Consider the following 18,962-nt stretch of genomic DNA (forward strand, 5'->3'; position numbering starts at 1 on the left):
TCTTTCTTTCTTTCTTTCTTTCTTTCTTTCTTTCTTTCTTTCTTTCTTTCTTTCTTTCTTCCTTCCTTCCTTCCTTCCTTCCTTCCTTCCTTCCTTCCTTCTTTCTTTCCTTCTTTCTTTCTTCAGCTTGTTTTCACTTTCTAGATATTCCTGTCCCATCGGTTTTCATTTCTGAAGTGTTTTCTCAGGTTCCTATGTTCTTCCTGAGTATTGAGTTTTCTAATTATGGTTTGCATGTTTTTCTGTGGCTTTTATCATCTCTACCTTGTATTTTGTCTTGTCTTGAAATAGAAGCTTGCAGTTACATGGGAATTTTTGTTATATTTTTATTACCTGTAGAAGATTTTACCCCCTTCTTCTCTTCCACCTTCCCTTCCTTTTCCTTCCCTGTTTCCTTCTCCACCTAGTCTCATTTTACATTAGAGTCTTGCTATGAAGCCCGGGTTATCCTGGGACTGACCATTGTACCTTGCACCTGCTATCCTCCTGCCTTGGCCCTCTGAGCACTGGTTTGACAGGTGTGGGGACCAGAGCTCCCTCTTCTATCATTTCCAGCAATACAATCACTTGCTTCTTGGAACACTGGGCTTTGCCCTCCTTCCTTCCTTTCCCTGGATTCTTTCTTCCCTCATCCTTAGATCCTCTCTCCACTGTTCAGTGGCAGCAGCCCCATTTCAGTGTTTTCCCCTCACTATGTGGTTCCACCACTGTGGAAGGGAATCAAGGCTGTGGGGGGTTCCTGTCAGTCTGCACTGCATTGTTATCTGGAGAAGAAGGGTCCTGGTTTTACTGCAGCCCTTACCTTCATGCTGAGTGGCTGATTTGGGGACCACGTCTCAGGTCTTTTTAGTGGTTGGCTTTTTGAATCAGTCTGCACTGTGACTGTTAGTTTGCCTTGGCCTAGTTAAGCTTTGGGGTTTGCATGGGGCCCTGCCTGTAGTTCCATTGTAAATGCCATCCCTCGGCTTTGCTTTTACTCCTTTTTTTTAAAATGTAGGAACTTAGAGAGATTTAAAAACGATGCTGCTGTCACTGATATCTTCCCAGATTCCTTTTCTAAATAGGCATTTTTAATAATACTGCTAAATCCTCCCTTAATAATGCTCCCAGCAGACAAAGCACAATGTGAGAAAGCTGCAAATGAGGGGATGGAAGGCAAACAAGCAGCTGGTAATGGCTGATGATGGAGGACAAGAGCTCATTGTGCTGCTTGGAGTTGCAGCTCTAGAGGCCCAGCTGTGGCTGGCTGTGGAGTGGGGCACAGTGGTTTCCTTAAGCCTTGGATAGAAGCTACCAACCTGCATCCTGCCATCTTCTGCTGTTCACCCTTAGTGAGACAGAAATGTTATCATGAGCCTTATGTATGCATAAATTTCTTCATAAGACAACAGATTATAAATTTCCATAACTTTTTATCTTGTAAGCTCGTACCTAGGTGCCTCGCTCATACCCAGCTCTCGTGGATTGAATCTGAAATTTCCCTGTAAGCTCATGTTGGGGGATGCATTTCTCCAGCGGGTGGTGGGTGATCCTTTGAGGAGGGCTGTGGGTCATTTAGGAGGTGGAGCCTGGCTGGCATAAGTGGTCCTCTGGGGTGTCCATCTGAAGTTACCCTCATCACTTTCTCTTAACTTGCTCTACTTCCTGGATGTGAACAGTATCCAGATGCTCCTGCCCCAGTGAGCTCTACCATGCCCCATCTACCACAATGGACTAGTTCCCTCAAATTGTGAACCCTATCAGTGAACCCTATTAAGTGTTCCTCCTTAAGTTGTTTCTGTCATAAGGACACAAAGGTTACCAGAGCTCAAGTGCTTACATTTTATACATTTGACTTTTTTTTAGCCTTTTCCCCCCCTGTATAAATGACACATGTAAATACACACATGTCACTATATAAATGTCTGAAGGTTTTTTTCCACATTGTCATAGTTTTCCCTCTAGTGCTGTGATAAACACCATGACCAAGAGCAGCGTGGGGAGGAAAGGGTTTATTTCAGCTGATAGCATAGTCCATCACGAAAAGAAGTCAGGGGAAACAAGGCAGGAACTGAAGCAGATGCCATGGAAGAACGCTACTTCCTGGCTTGCCTCCATGGTGTACTTAACCTGTTTTAAGTTCCTCAAGACCACCTGCCAGGGGTGGTGCTGCAGCCCACAGTGATTGGGGCCTCCCACATCAATCATTAATTGAGAAAGTGCCACTACTGATTTGCTGACAGGCATGTGTTGGACACCTTTTCTTATCAAAGTTCCTTTTCCCCAACTGACCCTGGTTTGTGTTGATAAAAAAGCCGACAAAAAAACAAACAAACAAAACAAAACAAAACAACAACAACAAACAAACAAATAAACAAAAAACTAACCCCACCACATTGTGATCCATGCTTCCCAAACCTGCCAGCATTTATCTTCAGGAACAAGGGCGTTCTTCTGCATTACCACAATATTATTGCATGCCTGAGATAATTGACAGCAGTGGCATAGTTCATAGTTACAATTCCCTAATTGTTCCTAGTGTGTCTTTTATAGTGATTTCTGTTTCTCATTCAGGAGCTGGACAAGGTTTACGCTCTGTCCTTTTTTGGGCTGCCTTCAGACTTTCTGCCTGAGCTTCTTTGGTGCACTGTATAAGGTTGGGCGAGCCTACATCCATGCTTTTAAGGAGATCATGGCCAAGAGGCAGCAATGTTTTGAATAATATCATTAAGGACTCAGACTTCGTGGGGGGCCTCTGCAGGCAGCCTTGCTCCAGAGTTTGATTTCATTTTTCTAATAGATGCCACCCAAACTCCTGGGCTGCAAACTCACTGTACCTGGCTAGCTTCTAGGTGTCCTTTCCACTTCAGTGACATTTGAACCTCTTGTGCTAGTTCTCTCTCTCTCTCTCTCTCTCTCTCTCTCTCTCTCTCTCTCTCTTTAGCATCCACAAAATGCATTTATTTTTCACACACTGTAAAGAACCTCAATAATCTTCAGAAAGGAAATACAACAAGGTCTTCAGACCAGCCTATCAAAGCACAGGCTCATCAAGCTGTTACTCATAGACTCAAGGGCACATCATCAGAGAAACATATTGGGCTGGCGTCTGTGAGGTCACTCACTATTTTCAATGCAAGGTAAAACAAAGCTGACAGACATCTTAGCAAAATATTTTCCTAAACCCATCATAGCACGTGGCTTAACAGAACAAAAATAATTGCATGTTACTCATGAAGATATTCCTTTCCAAAAGATGGATATATTCAAAATTAAAATAATCCCTAAGAATCATCATCATAATAGTAATAGTAATAATAATAATAATAATAATAATAATAATCTACTTTTAAGGCAGTGGAATGTCAGAATATTTTTATAGGCCTACCTTTTCTTTTTTTTAAACTTTTATTAATTACACTTTATTCACTTTGTATCACCCCATAAACCCCTCTCCCCTTCCCTCCTAATCCCACCTTCCCTCCCCCTTCTTCACGCATGCCCCTCCCCAAGTCCACTGATAGGAGAGGTCTTCCTCTCCTTCCTTCTGGTCCTAGTCTATCAGATCTCATCAGGAGTGGCTGCATTGTCATCTTCTGTGGCCTGGTAAGGCTGCTTCCCGCTCTGGGAGGTGATCAAAGATGCTAGCTCTCTTTATGCTGGCAGCCTGGAGTTCAGAAGCATTCCTCTTCCTATTTAGGAGTATCTAGCATAGTTTTCCAATAGTTTGTCCTCAAGTTTGGGGGTGAATGGTAACACAGCAGGAAAGGGCTCTAACTGTGTGCCAGGTAACATTAGTGACAAACTGCTGAAAGAGTCTATGTCAATTCTTACAGTCATTTGATGTCAAGGGGGAACATAATTGTTTCCCTAGAAATGCAGTTCTCTTGGCTAGGTCTCTGGGGCTGACTTTGCAGCAATAGCAGTGAGTGTATCTGAATGGTTATGCTGTGGTGGCTTAGCCCCAAGCCACAAGGGCTTTTATACCAAGCCCTTGCTTTGGTCCTGAAATTCCAAGCCCAATGCTGGTTTTGAGCTTGTCATACTCCAGAGTTTCTGCACAGTAGGGGTCCCAGACAAGAATGTCCATAGATCAGGGCTAACAGAAGTAAGGAACCGCCCACATGTGAGAGATAAAGGAGGGTGTCTTTGGAGGGAGTAGGGGAGGGGCAGCAGCCACTCTGCATGACCCTGGGTCCTTGCAAAGCTTCCCAGGGCAACTCTTGTTCTTGGCTTTTTCAGAAGGAATCTAGATCTCTAAGTGAAATAGCCTGGACTTGTTTGTAACTAATTGGAAACTCCTTGCTCCCTCTGAGGCTTACATAAGCCTGAGAATCTTCAATCCACAATTCCAGTTCATGAGCTATAATAATATGCTCTCTTCAATAGCATTTCTGTCTCTGCTATGGGGCTTCCATTGTTGCATCTTGTTGTTATTATTATCATTATCCTTTAAAATTCTTTCTTCCTCTCCAGCCCAGTTTGCTACCTGTTCTCTCAAGAGACTGAGATCTGATGACACTATTGTCATTTGTTCCAAAGCCAAATTGAGTTTTCAGCTTGGTATTCAGATACTCTGTCTCAGCCTGTCAACACTAACTACATCAGTGTCTGCACCGGCAGAGCATGCACCCCAGTGGGCACAGGCGTACTATATGCATGCAGTGCCTTCAGAGGTTAGAGGGGGTTGTCAAACCTGCCCAAACTGGAGTTACAGATGGTTATGAACAACCATATTGGTGCTGGGAACGGAATCAGATCTTCAGCTAGGGCAGTAAGTGCTTTTAACTTCTGAGCCATCTTTCCAGCCCTAATACTAGCTAACACTTAGAATTTGCTACATGAAAGATACTGTATACATATATTTATAAAGATACAGTTAAAGTCTCTATAGTTTCTAAAGTAGCTACTTTTATTGTCTTGTTTTGCAAGTGATAAGCTGAGGCTTAATTATATAGCTAAGAGGACACAGAAGTAAGACCAGCATTTACAACAGTCTTGCCTGATGTAAGACGTTAGCTGCCAGGTTGATACACGAATGCCCCGTAAGTGACTTCTGGGAGTTTGGAGTGTGTAAAATGAAGTGTGGCTCCAGCCCTTGAGTTGGGAAGCTTGCCGTTTCCTGTTGTGCTCAGGATATTCTGAGGTATATCATCTACCATTAATCACTTCCCTGTGTTCCTGGAGCTGTTTGGTCTGTTTCCTTGGCTGGGATCTGAAATGTAGGACCCAGAATGCCATGCTAAGTAGACTTTACCAGGTGGCTGATGAAGTGAGATGGGTTTATGGAAGGAATAGGGAGATGGTGAGAAAATCAGAGAGGGCATTAAGAGTAAAAAAAGCTTTCTTAGGTCCCTCCCCTTTCCTAGTGCCCTGAAACTGGAGATGATGCCATGCGTCTCAAGCCCCAGAGCAGCAGGAGAAGTTCGAATCCCCTGGCAGCCCTTGACTGTTGTCGTATTCCAGGGAACTGGAAAGAAAAGAAAATGCCCCAAGACTTCATTTGTCCAAGCAGGCACTGTGTTCTGGACAGCAGCTGAAGAAGACCACTGCTGCTGCTGGGTCTCTCTTACCATCATGGCATGACAGGGCACAGAGCAGTGAGTGGATGCCGGAGTGTGCCCAGGAAGTGTCTTGAAGCTTTGTTAAAGTGCAGACTCCAGGGTCTACTTCAGGGAATGATTCCCAAGAGGGGTCTGGGATTCTGTTTTCTACTTGTAACTTTTACCCCTTTGTGCGCTGACATATACTTCCCATAGGCAAAGCATTCTCCCTTGGCACTTGTATTCAGGGGGGTGGTCAGAAGGTTGACACTCACACGTGGCTGCACAGGGGCCTTACACTATGCCTGGCACTCACCATTTGTTGTAGACATTTCCTGTCTTGCAGAAATGGACACCAGAGTGACCCATTGCCATTGCATGCACTTGTCTTATCTCCTTATCTCATTCTGATGACTTTGACATTTTTAAAGCCAGTTTTGCAAAATGTTCCCCAACTTGTTTGTTGTCTTCTTATGAGTAGGTTCAATTTGTGCATCTTTGGTGGGAATACCATCTAGGTGAGGCAGGTTCTCCCTAGATCCCTAGATGGTGTTGGCTGTCAACTCCTTCCATCCCTCAAGACGCTGATGAACACACTCAGCTTAAGTACTCTGCCTTTTTGCAAGTAGTATTTTGTGAGGAAGATTTTGGAGCTGTGGGTATTCTGTTGTACACTAACCTTTTCATTTTATTCACTATCTCATAATTCATTTCTGTCACTATTTCAATGGCTAAATTGTCCCAGCTTTGCCCAGTGATGGTGTTACTTTGTTGTTTTGGTATGGTCTCATGAGTTCACAGCAATCTCTTGAATTTTGACAATACTGTGGCTTTGCCTTTCAATTTTTTTCCCATTACTATTTGTTATTTCTTCAGTCGCAAAAACCTGGTTTTGACTGATAAAATTGGTAATTAAAAAATATTAAAATTTCTTTTTGAAACACGTTTTCTCTGTGTAGCTCTGTCTGAACTGGAACTCACTTTAGACCAGGGTGACCTCGAATTCACAGATAATCCATCTGCATCTGCCTCCTATGTGCTGGGATCAAAGGCTTGTGCTGCTGTCACCACTCAGCTAAACGTGATTATTTGATCCTTTAAGTAATTCATCTTTTGGAACTGAATTGTTTAGGAAGGGAAGACCCCGCCCCCGGCCCACCTCACTTAGGAGTTGGAGGGCTTGAGATGCTGAGACTCAACAATCTCAGCTCCGTGCTTGTATTGCTTCGTGTTGAGTATCTCTCCTGGGTGTTTGCCAGGGTGTTGACTTGCAGACAGAAAATCAGGTCAGCCATAACAGTGGTGCAGGGCAGGGCTGGATTCTAGAGCAGTGGAGGACCTTACTTAGATGGATGGTTGGCTGAGCATCCCTGGGAGCCCTGACAGCTGCAAGGCAGGAATGTGAGGACCCAACTGAGAGTACATTTATGGCACAATGGGGGAGTAGCTTGAGTAGAGCATCTTCCACCTATAGATATTGCGGCTATGATCTCACTGTGGTGGAGGCTGGCTGGGAACCCATGTCCCTTTTCAGAGTGTACATTGTATTACATAGGCAGTGCAGAAAACTGGCTGTCTTCTGTTTCTAGAGTCATTCTGCTGGTCTGAATCCTGGTTTTTCTCATTTCCTAGTAAAATTACTTAGCCTATGTCTGGTCACTTAAGTGTATAAGTATTGATGAAACCTCTACATCCCTTCTCCTGCAGCAGCCCTTGCTTATTGTAGGTATTGGATTGTTACAGTCAGGACTATACAAAGGTGTGACTGTAGCAGTGTTTGGTAGAGATCTACAAAATGTGTTATAGTAACAGTAGACTCCAGGGTTAGAAAGCCTTCACTAGGGGGTATGGCTGGAGGAGACTAACAGTAAATGCCAGTAGCTTTGATAGTATATTTTACCAAGATCTTGAGGTCTTAGGAGTGGCTTTTAACACCATTAAATGAGGTGCCTTTTGTTCCTGCTATTAATCCCAAAGATGAAAGGAGAAAGACCACTGACCCAAATCTACATAGCCAAATTAACTAAAGCAAACAATTAATTAAAGCAAGCTTTTTTTTTTAGTCTAGTGGGGGGGGGGCTGACAGGGTTCCATAGGTCATCACTGGATGTGAAGAAGACAAGATTTTTATAGCTCAGGAGTAAGGGGTTTCCAAATGAAGGGTTTGGTAGGTAAAATAGGCAGGGTTATAGGATCAGAATATAGCAAGGTGGTCAAAACAAGGCAGTCATAACAATCTTTAGAAACAAAGGTAGGGTTGCAAGATGGTCATTATAACTTTTTTGAAACAAAGACAGGATTGCAAGGTGTTTGCAAGGTAGTTATAACAACAGGTGGTCATAACAACAGGTGACCATAATAACATTTTGCAACAAAGGCATGAGTGATGTTTCCTGGAACAGGAACCATTTGTAGTTAAGGTTACAGGTGGACATTGACCAGTCCTTGAGAAACAGGTTTACTCATAAATAGGAATAAGGCTAGTTTGTCCTTGGGTATAAGATGGCTTGTCAGCCTATGGTGGAGGCAGGCTGACTCTTCACTGCCTGCTTTGGGGTAGTTCCCTTGGCCTTGTATAGCCAGGCCACTCAGCCACTGTCTTCTAGTTTGGTGTCGTTAGATGTAGTGTCTACTTAGTATCACTGGCTAGTAGAGTTGAGGTACCCTTAAGCCAGGCTTTTGTTTGTCCAGAAGAGCAGATTTTTGTAGGTGTATCTTATTGTGGTGTTTTGATGCTCATGAATTACCAAATGCACTTAACAGGTTCGTTGGTTTTGTTTTGAGTAATTATTCTTTGAATGGTGCTGTCTGGGGTTGCTGGTTGTTTATTCTGACATCCAGCAGGCGTAATTGCTTTGACTTGCACACATTAATTACTGTAGTCACTGGAAGCTGTAGGAGAGGCATTTGCTACCACCTACTACATGATTTACATTTTCCCTGAGCTTTGAAAGGAAACTGCAGGGTGGCCAGCAGGCAGATCAAGGCTGGCAGCCGGCTGGCAAGATGGTCTGGAATCCTGTAGATGAAGAGCTTTGGACTTCTCTCTACCTCTGTGGCTGCTACCCATTCCTCTTAACCCTGACCACCATCATTTCATAGCTGGATAACTAGTTCTTGCCTTCTGGAAGGTCAACTGGCCTCTGTTGTATTAACACCCACTTTGTTTTTCTCATAAAGCCCCTCTGTTCTCCCTCACACTGTTCTTTGGATGCTCACATTCGTTGCCCTGGCTCAGGGGCCTTCATGACACATGCCTGGCTGCAGTCTTTCTAGCTTCCTGGGGCTTCCCCAGCCCAGCCTGCCTGGAACATTGTTAACTTCCAGAAGAGCCTTATAGGCAGTCTATAAAACATTCCCCCACACTGTACCCTCCTGTCTCTGCCTTCCCATCCCCCCCATTTTTATAGGGCGCATTGTGATTTGTAATCTATTTCCTGGAAGGTCACAGCTCTTGTGTAAATGTCACCCCTGTGAGGATGGGGACCCTTACACTCATGTATCTGAACAATGTGGGCACTAACTTGATGTCCCAGGAAGTAGTTGTTGGAAGGATTATGCACGCTGCACCAATACAAACTGAGTACAGAGAGGATGTCTGTCTGTGCTATTAGCTGGATGTGAGGTTATTGAGCTTTGACATTTAGCTTGACAAAAGGAATGGAAGGTCAGAGAAAGTCAATACCTTGGGCAAGTGTTTTGGTCTCTAGAATTCTTACCCCTGTTTCCTGTACTGTTTCCAGGCTTAACTGCAGGGGTGAAAATGACTCACAGGGTTGCCATGAGGATCAAGTGAACTAATATACACAAAGTTCTGTGGATCAGCTTAAATTTAATCAATTAGGTTTGACACTGTAGCTTAGTGGTAATGTGCTTGCCTAGCCTCTGTTCCGTCTGGGTGCTGCCCTTCCTAGTTCCTCATAGTTTCAGAGGGTCAGAGGCCTGGGCATGGCTTAGCTAGTCCCTCTGGCCCAGGGTCTCATAAGGTTAGCCAGAGTGTGGTTGGAGCTCAAGTCACTCAAGGCTTGATGGGGCTACAGGGTGCTGTTCTAGCGTACTCATGAAGCTGTGTGGCTTCCCACAGGTTAGCTGGGAATCAGAGATGGGAGCATTCCAGAGAAATAAAGACTGTTGCAGTCTTCTTGTAACTGATTCTAGAAGTGACACATAGGACTTCTGCTACTGGAGAAGTCCAGGGTGAAGAAGTCCAGGTGACCCCTAGGAAGCACATATTACAGGTATTAATAGGGTGGAACATTTATGAACTTAAAGTAGCACTTGGCATCTGCTGAGCATCATGTGAAAATTGGAGGACAGCTGTTGTCACCATCAACACTGAAGTTTAAGAATTGGTAAGAATAAAATCTGAGATTTGAACCCCAGGATGGCCTGCATAGTGAACTTTAGCTCCATTGATAGCCATGTGTCAAGCACTGATATATGTAGCGCTCTTTTTAAAAACTACTTTATTTGGTGTGTTTAGGTCTCAACCTCCCTTCCAATCTTCCAACCTCCCAACCCTATGTAGGAGAGAGGAGGTTAGTGGCAAGAGAGGGCCCCTTTACTTCTCCTGGCTGTTCAGAATTGAAATTTTTTAAAAATTTTTTTAGGGCTCTATAACAATCTCTGTCAACAGCAGATGCAGCCAGCAGCCTCCTCCAAGACCATGTGCCCCTAAGCGTTTTTCTCTGCATGTGTTTGCTCCACATGGCCACACTGTTGTCTCTTAGGTCTCTCCAAACTGCTACACTCCACATGCCAATATCACACGCCATGCCTTCTCTTTCTGGGCTCTCAGTTTATATCCTCAGAGCCCTAGACTGTGCCTCTCTCTATGTGGCACATAGAAGGCTGTTACCAGCTGGCAAAAGCCATGTCCTGCATGAGACAATTAACAGGTGTGGGCAAACTATAGCCCAACTAAAATCTCACACTAGGGATTAAAAAAAAAAGTATTTACATAACATAACTGAGTTTACAAAAAAAACCCAAAGCTTCTGTTACAGATATATGATAATCAGAATAAGAATTTATATAGTGAGTACAATCATATATTCTAAATGGCTTCTCTGTCCACAAGTTAAGATCTTCCAATGGCTGACAGTACAGTCCAGGAGGTAGGTTGTGGTGCTTGCTGTGGGTCCTAAGACCCACAGGTACTGTGGCTCATATGTGTCCACACATATCTATAAACATAAATGTTTAAATGTTATAAAAAATTAAAAAATCATTGCTTTTTATTTTTGTAAGTTAGTTGCTCAAACTATGAGAATTGTGTTCTTGGGCTAGTGACATGTGAAGTTTAAAGAAAAAAAAAGAAAGGAAGAAAGAGAGAGAAAGAAAGAAAGAAAAGGCGTCTTTTAGGTGGGGGAGATGTATTGATTAGTCAGCTTTCTGTTACTGTAACAAAAAACCGAGACAGTCAACTGAAGAAGAGAAAAGGTTCGTTTGGCTCACAGTTCTGTTAGGCTTTAGTCCATGGTTCATTGGCCTGCTGCTTTTCAGTCTGTACCGAGGAGGCATTCCTGGTGGGGAGTACAGTGCAAAGTTGGTCACCTTAGGACCAGGAGAAAAAGAGGAAGAGGAAGGGGCTGGAAAGTCCCACTGTTTCCTTCAAGGGCACTCTGCTAATGAGGAAGACCTCCTAGGTCAGGGGTTTCAACTTGAAGGTTGAGACCTCATTGTGGGGTTGAATGATCCTTTTCATAGAGGTCACCTAAGACTATGATTCATAGCAGTAGCAAATTTAGAGTTATAGAATAGCAATGAAAATAATGTTATGGTTGGGGTCACAACATGAGGAGCATGAGGAACTGTATTAAAGGGTCACATCATTAGGAAGGTGGAGAGCCACTAGATGCTAGGTTCCACCACCTCTAAGTAGAGTCAGGCCTGCGGGACATCAGTGACCGCCTATTACAGAGGACAAGAATTCCTTTGATTGCCAAACGTCCCTGCGTCCCACAAGTACCAACCTGCCTTCATAAACTGGCATAGCATACTTGACTTCTGTGGTCACTGTGTTCTCTTTTCAAAGACATAGTATACTCATATATATGAGCTGGATATGTGTTCCTGTACTCAGGAGGCTAAGGCCCGGGGCTCATCTCAAGTTCAAAGCCACTTATTATAATGAAGATGACTCAGTCAAACCGTGTGTTCACAGTAGCTATCTGGTTTCAATGGAGCCTTCCCTGTGATTAGGTAAGGTGTAACCATCAGGGAAAATTGGGCCAGGGCTGTTCAGGGCCTCTTGCTATTATTGTCTAACTTCCTGTAAATCTTTAACTATTTAAAAATAAAAAAATCGCAACAGTAACTGGGTTTGGTCATTCTTAGGGGTTTGTAGCCAGTGCCCCTGGCCAGCACACTAGGCTTTTACTCTTTCCAAGAAAGTTTGACTATATTCTCAATTGAGACTTCACACTTCCCAGAGATGTAAAATGTCCATTTCCCAACAGAGCAGAGCCTGCTAGGTTAAACTGGCAGCTGCCACAGATGTCCATCCAATGAGCTGATATATTCACCATGGTTTCATGTCATTTGATGGAAATTGGATTTCTATTAAAATTCTATATATTATATTAGGTTTGATTTTTAGATGGAGTCTTAACATATTATTAAAAAGATAATTTAGCAGCTACCTGAAACACTTTAGAGATGGAATAACCAGGAAAGCTGAAGGTTGGCCTGTGTTTGGGGGCAGGTGGAACGAAAGCCAGAGGCCCAGCACTGCAACAGTGCAACCTGTGTGTTCAGTAGTCTCAGTGGAGGCTGCCCACTGTGCCTCTTGGAAAGTGGTCTTTGGAGAGCTAGTACTAACTTTCTCCCAACAGAAGTGTGTATCTACTGAAGGTGATATTTTCTGTGACTTCTCACAGGGTGGCTGGGAATGAGATGTATAATGAGGCTGTGGTTATAGGAACCTACTAAGCACACAATGCCGTTGTATACAGCAGGGCTGTTTTCCCTCCTCTCAGGCCTGCTCAGAGCTTGCTGTTTGGTTTCAAACAATTGCTGTAGCTGCTTTAGCTGGAGTTAATGCAGCAACCCTGTACAGATTCCTGACAGTCTGTTAGGGCAGGGGCAAAGGGAAGGCTTCTTCATGGTTTCCTTTACCCAAGCTTCTGAGAAATGTGTGGAGTTCTCAGGTGATTCCTGAGTGTCTGGTACTTCCTGCATTTGACCCTGATGTTCTCTCCCCAAATCAACTGCAAAGAACAGTCCAAGGGAAGGGCTGTCTTAATAGACCGCATGGTAGTGTAAGGCACTGGAAACAGACATGCCTATCTCAGGTTTCACAGCTGAGTAAGGACTAAGGAATGCTCTTTCCATCCGTCAACAGACTGAGTTAGTGCTTGCTGTGGTGCAGTTAAAGAAAACAGCTTGGTTGCAGCAAGTGTGCAGTGTGGTCTTGACCTGTACACTAGACTCTGCAGGCATGTGTGGTCAGCCATGCATGCTGTAGGGCATGGCAGTGAGCACAGGTTTGCTTTTGGTTCCTGGGGGAGATAGAGATGGAGCGGATGACAAGGAACATTATGTACTTCCAGCCAAAAATGTTAAGGGAATGTAAGTGTAGCAGGTATTTTTCTATAAAACATCCTTATTTACACATGCCCTAAGTATGACAGGGTGGATAGGAGAATGCTAATGGACTTTATTGCAAGGGATTGGATTTTCAGCCAATTCTGTCTTCTTAAATAGTTCTAGTTGTTGGAATGTTTTGCAATGAGTCTTTTTATTTGTATAACCATAGAAGAAATCTGGTTTGAGCTCTTTTTATTGTAAAGCAGAAAATTTTAGTGTGTTTAATCAAACTCTGAAGACCTGGGATGGGGAGTGAGAGGCAGAAATAGAATGCAGACAAGGAGCCTCTTCTCGGTATAGCTGGTGAGAGATTAAATCTCAGAGAGACAAAGGAAAATATGTCTTGGGGACAGAGAGAACTGGGTTTTACTGGTGATCTTGACCATGTGATCTTCTTCAGAGACACTATCTGTCCAACTCCTCTCTTACTGACTTGAGATAATATGACAGACTTATTGTGAATTTTCCACAAATGATGCATGGATAAATGTGCATGTGTGTGAGTCAGTGAGCTTATATGGGTCCAAGCTATGTGGTGGTTGGAATGGATGGATGAATACATGTATGTGTGGTTGTGTGAGTTGACATGATCAAGGTCCAAGCTATATGGTGGGTAGTAATGAAATGTCAGTTTCTTCTCCTGCTACCTAATGTCACATGATCAGTCAGTGTACCTAGGGATACCTAGGGAGTGGGGTTTAGGAGGTAGGTTGTCATTGTAGCCCAATGTCTGTTTTTCATTATATGCTCTTATGTGGGGTTGGGAGTGGATTTGGCCACTGGTTCCCCCTGGTGTTCCAGTTTCCCCATCTACAAAGTAGGAGCTGTGCTAGTTTTGGGGATGATATATAAACACACAGCATGAGGTCGGTCATGTACTACATGGTAGCTGGTGTGATTTGAGCCTGCCCCTGGTGAGCTGTGTTTACTGTGTGCCTCTGTTGGTTTCGAGAATATCAAGTGCCTGACCCTGAACAGACACCTGGCAGTTTGTGGATTCCCAAAGCACACATTTGCATTCCAAGTCTGTAGGCACAGGCACAGTTAGCATTCACCAACACTCCAAAAGGAAAGTTCCAGAAGGTTTTTCAAAAGTATGCCCTGAGTTACAGCCATTTTCAGCATTGCTCTGTGAACCAGGAAAGCACATTAACATTTACAAGACACAAATTGTGTGCTTTTCTTCATACAGATTCCCTCCCCTGCTTAGGGTGGCAATTGTTAGTTTTTAAATTTGTTTTTTTTTTTTTAAACATTCTTATACCTGCAGAGAAAACGAGGTGCTCAAAGTCCAGCTGAAGAAGTATGTAGGAGCTGTCCAGATGCTGAAAAGAGAAGGTCAAACAACTGAAGGTGAGGTGGCTATGAGCCCATGTGGGGTGGGGCTGGCTACTTTGTGGGCAGGCTCAAGGAATGGGTGAATACATACTTTGGTGCAGTAGAAAATGGTGCTTGTTGCATCCCAGAGTTAGACAGAAAACTCTGCTGTGTATTCTTGCTAAATGAAAACTAAGCCCCACTGGACTCAATAACAGTTGTACGGTTTGAGCACTTACAGTCTAGAACATGGAATGGTTGATTTGCATGAGGCTAGAGGTATGAGCAGCAGAATGCAAACAGGGTAAACACTGACACCTTCCTGGACTCACACTTGCCAAGCTGTCATCTCTTGTAGTCTCTTAATCTCTCTGTGTCTCAGTCTTCTCATGTGTAACACGGGATAGTTGACAGGTGATGTGTGGAGGCAGTATAAGGATTAGCACAGGTAGGTACTGTTGGTATTTTTGTTATTTTAATTTTGACAATTTTGTGCATATGTGCAATGTGTTGGGATCACTCACTCCCCCTCACTTCTTATCTCCTTCACTCTTGATAACTCTTTCCTCTTAACTTACCCTTCCTGCATTTATGGGCACACAGCATATGCATATGAAAGTCAGAGACCAAACTCAGAAGCTGTCCACTTTATTACTAGAGGCATGGTATCTCACTGAACCTGGACCTCACCAATTGGCTGGACTAGATGGCTAGTGGGCCCCAGGGATCCATTTGTCTTCTCCTCCATAGCACTGGGATTACAAGCATATGCCATAGTGCCAGCTTTTTCACATAAACACCAGGGACTGAGCTCAGGTCCTCAGGCATATATGGCAAACCCTTTACCAATTACACCATCTTTCCAACCCCTAGGCTTGCTTTTGATTTAGAAAATGCAGTATTATGAGATGTATTCCTGAATCAGGATTTTGGGAGCACTCCTTCCCAAACGCACAAGCAGATTCCATAGTCTGTGCAGATTGCAGCGGAAGTTTCATTTCTTAAGATACAGCCTGAGTGCTCTGAAGCAAAGCTGGCTGTAAGCATACAGTGTGATCACCGTTGTTGAACTTCAGTGAGATGGCCAGCATAGTCCATTGCAGAATAGCAGTAGCACTTCTACTTTGCGTCAAGATACACTGTGTGCCTTGGGTGTCCCTCATGCTGCAGGGTTTTCATGGATGAGCTCAGTATTGGGCACATACCAGTTGCCTTGTTGTTTCTTATGGAATCCTGTGATTCTCTCCTTTTAGTCCCAGTTATCAAGGAGCATCAGCGGTGTGCCAGCACCATGAAATAGCCTTGCACCATAGCCTAGGCCTGTAACCCCAACATTCAAAGCTGGGGCCAAATGTTTGTTAGTTCAAAGCTAGCCTGAGCTGCATAGTAAGACCCTGTTTCCTACCCCTAATCCTCTTCCTGATCTGGGTGTTACAAATTGCACATGTGCAGGCATGTACTGCATACCTACACAGTACTCTGTGACTGTTTGTGATTATGTGTTTGCTTTAAAAAAATAGTTGTAAAAGGCAATGCCTTCCAAAGTTGCACAGCAGATTTCTTCCAAGCTTCTATCTTCCTTCTAAGAGATTTGGACTATATCTGGTGGTCTCCACTCTTCACTGGAGATCCAGACACATCCTGGCTGGGCCCCAGTGCCTGCAAGCTTATGGGAGTTGGAGTCTCCTACACTAAAAGACTAAAGGAAGGGAGACTTTGCTCATTTGATTCACTATGTCCCTTGGCTTCTGGTATCAGGGATGGACACACCCATGTCTGAGTTTTCTGAGTTCAAGGAGGGAATTGAGAACATAAGCATTTTAGTTGCAAGTATAAAATATCTTTTTATCTATGGCAAAACTGACTAATACAGATGTGAGCTCATCAGAAGGAAGAGACTGAAAAATTTTTACTTCCAAATGCTTTTGCAGTTGACAGTGTTCCTTAGGGTTGTCCTGGGACCTTCATCTTTAACCTTATATTTTTGTTTTGGAAAAAAAAATGCCTCTAGGTTTAAAAAATGAACAACATAAAATTACCTTTTAAATTGCAATGTTAACAACCTTTAAATTTTTAGGTACATATTTCAAATTTCTATTCCTCTTCTGTTTCTGTGAGTGACCTGATCCCTCCAGAAAGTAAATATGGAATAGAATTTCAGATGACTTTTTCTCACCTCTTTGAAAAGCTTTTGGCTCCTGTTGTGGTTGAGAGTGAGGGTGGGGTGTTCTCCACTGACTGCTGCATTTCCTAGCCAGGACAGAGGTTTGTGAAAGCTTGGATCTCCTTTTGCTTTGCCTCTTACTCTGGAGTGTAAGAGCAGTTTTATAGCTGTGGCAGGAGGGCCACCATATCCCTAGGAACCAGCTTGGCAATTAGGCATCCATTGTAACTCCTCTGGACATTAGGTCAACTCTGTTAGTGAACTTGGATTCCTTTGTATTCTCCAGGAAGCCGGTGTTAGACAGTTTCCTGCATGACCAGAGAGCAGGAGTTGACTCTGCATGCTTTTGATTTCTTCTCTGGCATATTATTCAAGTCCTGAATCAAGATGTATGGCCAGGGAACTGGAGAGAAGCTCAGTGAGGAAAGTGCCCGTAAGCATAAGGACCAGAGCTTGATCTTCAGAACCTAACTTACCAAGCTGGTTGTGGTGGTGCATGCTTGAAATTCCAGCCATGGCGAGGTACAAGGCAGAGACAGGGACATCCCTTAGGCTCACTAGCCAACCAAACTAGCTAATTTGGTGATCTCTAGGGCAGTGAAATGGTTTTGGCCTAGAAGTCCTTAGGTCACATATTAATAGATAGATTAAACCTCAGCCAGTTTCTGCCTGTGGTCTGGCCACTCCGGAAGATGCTGATGTTGTCATATACAACAAAGTGAACCACCATGGGTTGGTGTGTGCCAGGCCAGGCCACATACACAGTCAGAGATACAGACAGAGCATGTGTATGTACAGGATGTTATTTTAGGAAACTGGTTCATGTGATTGTGGAAGTCCATTGACTCCATCATCTATAAGGTGTCCTGCAGGCTAGAGACCTAGGGAGAGTTGATGTCACATCTTGACTCTGAATCCTACAAATACATCTTTTCCAGGGACCTTTCTTCTCTTCCATCTTAAGGCCTTCAACTGGGTGAAACCTAGCCATGTTATTCAGGCTGACAAATTTGTTCCTTAGAAATCTTAATTTCTACTTTCTGACAATGATGTCACCAGGGGGACATCATTGTCAGAAAGTAGAAATTAAGATTTCTGTTTGAAGCCAGACAGTGGTTGAACACACTTTTAATCCCAGTACTTGTGAGGCAGGGGCAGGCAGATCTCTTGAGTTTGAGGCTAACCTAGTCCAGGAGAGCCAGGGCTACACACAGAATCCCTGTCTTGAAAAACAAAACAAACAAAAAAGATTTTTGCACACACCTGCTAGGTCTATCTTACTCTTTTCCTCCAGGTTTGATTCCCATGTGGTTTTTGGATCATGAGATGCATGGGTCCCCACATCTCATCTGGGTTTCATGTGTTGAGCTCCCTGTAGTGCTGGTTTGTATGCACAGCTATTTTACGTAGGCTATCTCCCCTGTTCACAGTACTACTTCACTTTATTATGAGGGAAACCCACATGACTTGTGGGGAGGACATCTTCTTCCTGGATAGCCAGAACCAGTTGTGTGCTGTTTGCCTAGTACAGACAAGGGTAGGTGACATCCTGGAATAGACGTCAGACACTGTAGCTTACTCACATGTTGGCAGTTCTGTTGTAATAGACATGCTTGCTCTGGTGTTGGAGAGTGCAGAATAGACATGCCCTTCCCCCCCCCTCCATCTGAGAACTCTTCTCCTTCGTTGGTAGAGTGATGCTACTGCCTGGGAAGGGCGCCTGGAGAAATTATGATTCTTGGGGAAGGGCAAGGCAGGCAGAGGGCTGTGGGCTTACTCTTGGCACTCACTGCCTTTAACACTGACTCTTTGTTCTTGGTGGAAGTTATTTCAGAGCTTCTGATATTCGCTGGGGCCTGGAGATAATGACAGTGACATTCTGGACTTGTGTGCACACAGACAAGTGATGGCACATGTTGAATAGCAGGTAGTTTTCATTATAAATGAGGTTAGGGATGTTTTGAAGCTTCAAGTTGAGGGTCAGATGAAATTAGCAGACACCTGTCAATTAGTTTCTGAAAGGTGAGTGATTCTGGTGATAATTGTATAGTGAACCTCTCTGAAAGCTTTGTAGCCATTATCAAGATAAAATAGTATCTGGGTAAGGAAATAGCTTCCTGTCCTGTAAACAAAACCTGGGAAGTGATTTTAGTGCCTGGCTGAGGTGTTAAAGTCCTAGCAGCTGCCTCAGATCAGTTCAGAATGGACACGTGTGCATGTGCGCGCATGTACACACACACACACGTACAGACACACAGGAACACACAGACAGAGAGACAGACAGAGAAAGTTTCTGTATTGTAACTGCCCATGCTGACTGTGAGTCTGGTTTCATCTGAGTGGTGGGGACTGCACCCACCTAAAGGGGT

General features: G+C 43.8%; 1 protein-coding gene across 3 annotated transcripts in view; it reads left to right on the top strand.

Annotated features, from left to right (window-relative positions):
* The window catches only part of Snx29 (sorting nexin 29), a 423,868-nt gene that overhangs the window by 144,025 nt on the left and 260,881 nt on the right, over positions 1-18,962 (top strand). For all 3 annotated transcript variants that reach the window (XM_060364193.1, XM_060364194.1, XM_060364195.1), the window contains one exon: positions 14,383-14,465. In XM_060364193.1, coding sequence (XP_060220176.1) covers positions 14,383-14,465 — 83 coding nt within the window. The remainder of the gene's footprint in view (positions 1-14,382; positions 14,466-18,962) is intronic.

This window comes from Meriones unguiculatus, chromosome 11 (genome assembly GCF_030254825.1).
Source record: "Meriones unguiculatus strain TT.TT164.6M chromosome 11, Bangor_MerUng_6.1, whole genome shotgun sequence".
Taxonomy (NCBI): domain Eukaryota; kingdom Metazoa; phylum Chordata; class Mammalia; order Rodentia; family Muridae; genus Meriones; species Meriones unguiculatus.